The sequence below is a fragment of the Aptenodytes forsteri genome, unplaced genomic scaffold, assembly GCF_000699145.1.
Source record: "Aptenodytes forsteri isolate BGI_AS27 unplaced genomic scaffold, ASM69914v1 Scaffold860, whole genome shotgun sequence".
Classification (NCBI taxonomy): Eukaryota; Metazoa; Chordata; class Aves; order Sphenisciformes; family Spheniscidae; genus Aptenodytes; species Aptenodytes forsteri.
The window spans coordinates 27,958-32,391 of NW_008794274.1; the positions used below are offsets into that span (position 1 = coordinate 27,958).

The 4,434-nt window shown below is 54.8% G+C and overlaps 1 protein-coding gene across 3 annotated transcripts in view; it reads right to left on the minus strand.

Annotated features, from left to right (window-relative positions):
• The window catches only part of LOC103904880 (zinc finger protein 271), an 8,542-nt gene extending 4,263 nt beyond the window's left edge, over nt 1-4,279 (minus strand). The window contains exons 1-2 of one of the 3 annotated variants that reach the window (XM_019473916.1): nt 4,247-4,279; nt 110-4,023 (exon numbers count right to left, since the gene is read on the minus strand). In XM_019473916.1, coding sequence (XP_019329461.1) covers nt 2,294-4,015 — 1,722 coding nt within the window. In that variant the 5' untranslated portion in view covers nt 4,016-4,023; nt 4,247-4,279 and the 3' untranslated portion in view covers nt 110-2,293. Of the gene's footprint in view, nt 1-109; nt 4,031-4,246 lie in introns of those variants that run through there. The other 2 variants (XM_019473920.1, XM_019473921.1) reach the window with 2 other exon arrangements.
• Nucleotides 4,280-4,434: the final 155 nt, after the last annotated feature.

The window sequence follows — 4,434 nt, forward strand, 5'->3', positions numbered from 1 at the left end:
CGTGCCACGTCCTCATCCCGCTTCCCCGTCCCCGCGCCTCCTAAAATTACTCGTTAATGACCCGCAGCAATTAAAAAGCTCTTTAGGAAGACACCCGACCAGCAGCTTTAGGAATAAACCATTTATTTCAGAATAAGCGGTGCAAAAAGTAGCCCAATTTTCTGGATGGAAACAACAGTAAATCCAGTAATTCACTCATACCGGGCTAAAATTAATTATACTGTATATAATATGTATATTAGAATAATTAAAGGGCTCGGAGCATTTCGAATTCCCCGATCAGATCATCCTCTTTTAGCGCCGAGCGGTGCGAGCGTCATCTGGACTAACAACCGACCACGGGGGCGGGAGACCGTCCTAAAATGGCTTCCCACCGCCGACGTTTGGAACATCATTCCGGAATTTGTCGGGGTTTTTCTGGTTATCGGGGAGGCGGTTACCAAAGGTTAAGTTGTATTAAAGTTTTAATTGTATTCGAGTTTATCGTGCCTGCTCCTTTGCCTGTTTCAAGAGCTGATTTAAGTGTTTACCCTGCAAAATTAAGAGAGAAATCCGTACCCAGAGGGGTAGGGGCGAGGCGGTGGTGGAGGGTGGTTAGCTGATAGTACTTAATAAGTGGTAATTTGGGGTGGTATAGTTAAAATCGCATCCAGATTGGGTAGCGAAGATGCAAAGAGGTCGATTAATACTCGTAGCGTGGCTATAAAGAGTCGATATACAGAAAATAACACGACGATTGTAAACGTGAGCAGCCGTTCCCGGCGTAGGTGAGCGTCACCTCGGGGGGGTTCACGGGGGTGTGATGGGAAATGACTCCCCCAAGGGAATCAAGGCACAGATTAGGGGTTCAGAAGGAATTTCTTTCCCCCACGGACCCCCCCTCCTGGCTCTGGGACGCAATCTTCCGCATCTACTGGTGGCCATCCTTTCGTTCTTTGCCAGGGCTGTTGTCCGTGAGATGGACCACGGATCCGCCCTGGTGTAGACCCAAAGATGCGATGGGGTACGTTCGTTCAGAAGCAGCATCTCACGTAGCCAGCCTACGTCCACATTTCCATCGTAAGCCAAGTTTCCCAAGTGCCACCAGGCTTGTAGGTGACATTCGGTGGCATCATCCCAGGCAACTTCACGAATTTCAGCGAGTAGACTTCTGGCGTCGCCTTCTCTTGAGGTTCCAGCTTGGACCCACAGCAGGCAGACTTCTGGTGTCGCCTTGAGGTTCCAGCTTGGACCCACAGCAGGCAGACTTCTGGCGTCCCCTTCTCTTGAGGTTCCAGCTTGGACCCACAGCAGGCAGACTTCTGGCGTCGCCTTCTCTTGAGGTTCCAGCTTGGACCCACAGCAGGCAGACTTCTGGCGTCGCCTTCTCTTGAGGTTCCAGCTTGGACCCACAGCAGGCAGACTTCTGGCGTCGCCTTCTCTTGAGGTTCCAGCTTGAACCCACTGTTGGGTCTGAAGGCAACTCAAAGCCGAGGAAACATCCCCTTGGGTTACCCCTAAGGCATTTAATAATAATGTGGTCATCGTAAATTGGATGTTCTCATTAAGGGACAGCGTTTGGGGTCAACCACAGTCCCATTCCCAACTGAAGCAACGATGATCGTAAGGGAACACGAAGATTTCACAGCAAGGTAGTCACTGTGTCCAGCTTATTGCCCAGGACCTTGGACCATCAAGCGCTCCCATGCCAGTCCCCAAAAAGGGCGGCGGGGCGGGGTGGGGGGTGTCCCTGCACGGGCGTAAGTTGGGCTGAGGTAGGACATCGCTACGGAGCCAGGCTAGCCATCCCCGGGCAACGGTAAACGAGACGGTGGGTCCAGTCTGGATATATTTGTTAACGCTGCTCACTCGACCCGTTTTAAGGACCGGTCGGGATCCGAAAGTAGTTGTCGAGTACGATTTTTTTTCCGAATCGCATAGGGACCTACTTGAGTAAAAATGGGGGACGAAGTCAAGGGTGAGTTGAGAAGGATGGTTGGAGGGTTGGTTGTGAAGAGTTTGGGAGGAGACGGACTTGGAGATGAGGGAATAATATTAAGTTTAAAAGCGAGAGCCATCAGAGCCTTAGCCCCGAAGCACTCGGTGCCCACGGGGCGAGAAGAATAAGGGTCATGCTACAAAAAGACGGACATAGGAACCCCGCGTCACCGGTAATTCACTAATACCGGGCTCAAATTGGTATCCGGGTGTGCAAAGTCTTACACAACCACGGTTATCGGGTAGGACATGGGGCACATCTTCTTTGGGCGGGTAACTTGGCCCAGTTGATGGACGCGGGGCAGCTCAAATTCTTTTACTGTTGAGCTGTGGAAGCACCATCCGGACTCGTTAATGGCTCATCGCATCCCACCTCTGCTCCCACTCTGCGCCGGGTCTTTCCTTTCTGCGCGTGGTGCTCGGACACGTCACGCAAAGCACCGCCAGCCCTGGTCCTCCTGTGAATCTCCTGGTGCCTCGTACGGTGGGAGGCTTGGCGGAAGGTTTTTTTGCAGATGGGGCAGGTATAGGGTTTTTCTCCCGTGTGGATTCGTTGGTGGGTGACGAGGAGGAAATTAGAGTGGAAATTTTTCCCGCAGTCGGAGCATCTGTAAGGTCTCCCCTCGGTGTGGAACCGCTGATGCTTCAGGAGAGCTGCGATGGCACCAAAACATTCCCCGCAACTGGGACACTTGTAGGGTTTCTCCTCGGTGTGGCTCCTCCGGTGTCTCCGAAGGGTTGAGCCATCGTTGTAGCACTTCTCACAGTCGGGACACTTGAAGGGTCTCTCCCCCGTATGGATTCGTTGGTGTTTCAGGAGGGTTGCGCTGTGGCGGAAGGTCTTCTCGCACTTGGAGCATCTATAGGGTCGCTCTCCGGCGTGGGTAGCCCGGTGAAGGACCAGAGCTGACTTTGCGTGGAAGCTCTTACAACAGTAGGGGCATTTATAACGTCCCTCCCCTGGGTGGGCTCCCTGAGACGTCCTCTGCTTCTTTTCCACGTGGATCTTCTTATGTTTGATGAGTCCAGAGCTGTCTGTGTAGCTTTGCCCGCAGTCCATACATTTGTACGGTCTCTCCCCGGTGTGGCTTCGCTGGTGTCTCGTAAGGTGGGAGCTCAAGCGAAAGCTTTTATCGCAGCTGAGACAGTTGTAGGGTTTCTCCCCGGTGTGGATTCTCCGATGGGAGACGAGGTCTGAACTCATGATGAAGCTCTTCCCGCATTCGGGACACTTGTAGGGTTTCTCCCCGGTATGGACCCGCTGGTGAACGACGAGGGTCGATCTCCGGTTGAAGCCCTTCCCGCACACGGAGCACTTGAACGGCTTCTCTCCCGTATGGATCCGCTGATGAATGGCCAGGTACCGTCTCAAGCTGAAGTTCTTCCCGCACGCAAGACACCGAAAAGGGTTGTCCACGCTATGGGTGGCTTCGTGGGCCAGCAGATATGCGGTCAACCGAAAGGTCTTCCCGCAAACGAGGCAGACGTAGGGTTTCTCCCCGGTATGGATCTTCCGATGGGTGCTGAGGGTGGAGGTGAGACGGAAACGCTTCCCGCAGTCCGAGCACTTGTAGGGTTTCTCGCCCGTATGGATCCGTTGATGCTTGTTGAGAGCTGACCCAACTCGGAAACCCTTCCCGCACTCGTGGCAGGTGAAGGGCTTTTCACCGGTGTGGATGCGCTGATGGGGGATGAGGAAGGACCTCCGACTGAAGATCTTCCCGCAGTCGGGACAGCTATAGAGGCCCTTGTGCATGGCCTCTTCTGCCTTCCCGGCAGTGCTCTTCCCACTCTTGCCGCAGCTGTAGGTCCTCTTCGTTGCACGGCTCCCGTGGCGGGCTTGCAGCCGTCCACCCTTTCTTGGTGATGGGCGTCCACGGGAGTCATTGCTTGGTTCTTCAGAGGCTTGTGGTGGTTGACTCTCGCACTCGCGCTGCGCCGTTGGGTTTGGCTCTTGAAGGATGTCCACCTCAGACGGGTCCCAAACCAGCTCAGACCCTTCTAGTTCCTCCAGACCGTTTTCATCCCCATCCGCCATCCCGTCAGCTGTAGGAACGAAGATCCCAAGCCCAAGTCAGGCCAATGCCTTTACCAAAGCTCCTCTGAAAGTTTACGGCTCTGATGCCCAAATCTAGCCTGCTCAGCAGCTCCAGTGGTACCGCCGGGGGGGGGGTGGTGGTGCTCCCAGGCTACAACCCCGCACGGATGCGGCTCACGGGGCATGAGGACACGGGAAAAGGCCACGGGAAAGAGAGCTATTGAGGGTTACCAGACAGAGAAGGTCCGCGTGGACCTCTGGGCTGAGGAAGCACCATCGGGCCCTTTCTCCTCCCCTGCTGCCCACCTGCCCAGGGGGCTTCTCCTCCGTGCCACCCTTTCCCACCACATCCAGAGCCCACCCCGGGCTCCACCGGGAAGACCTGGAGAAGAAAGAGGACGCGGTGATGGGTCACTCGC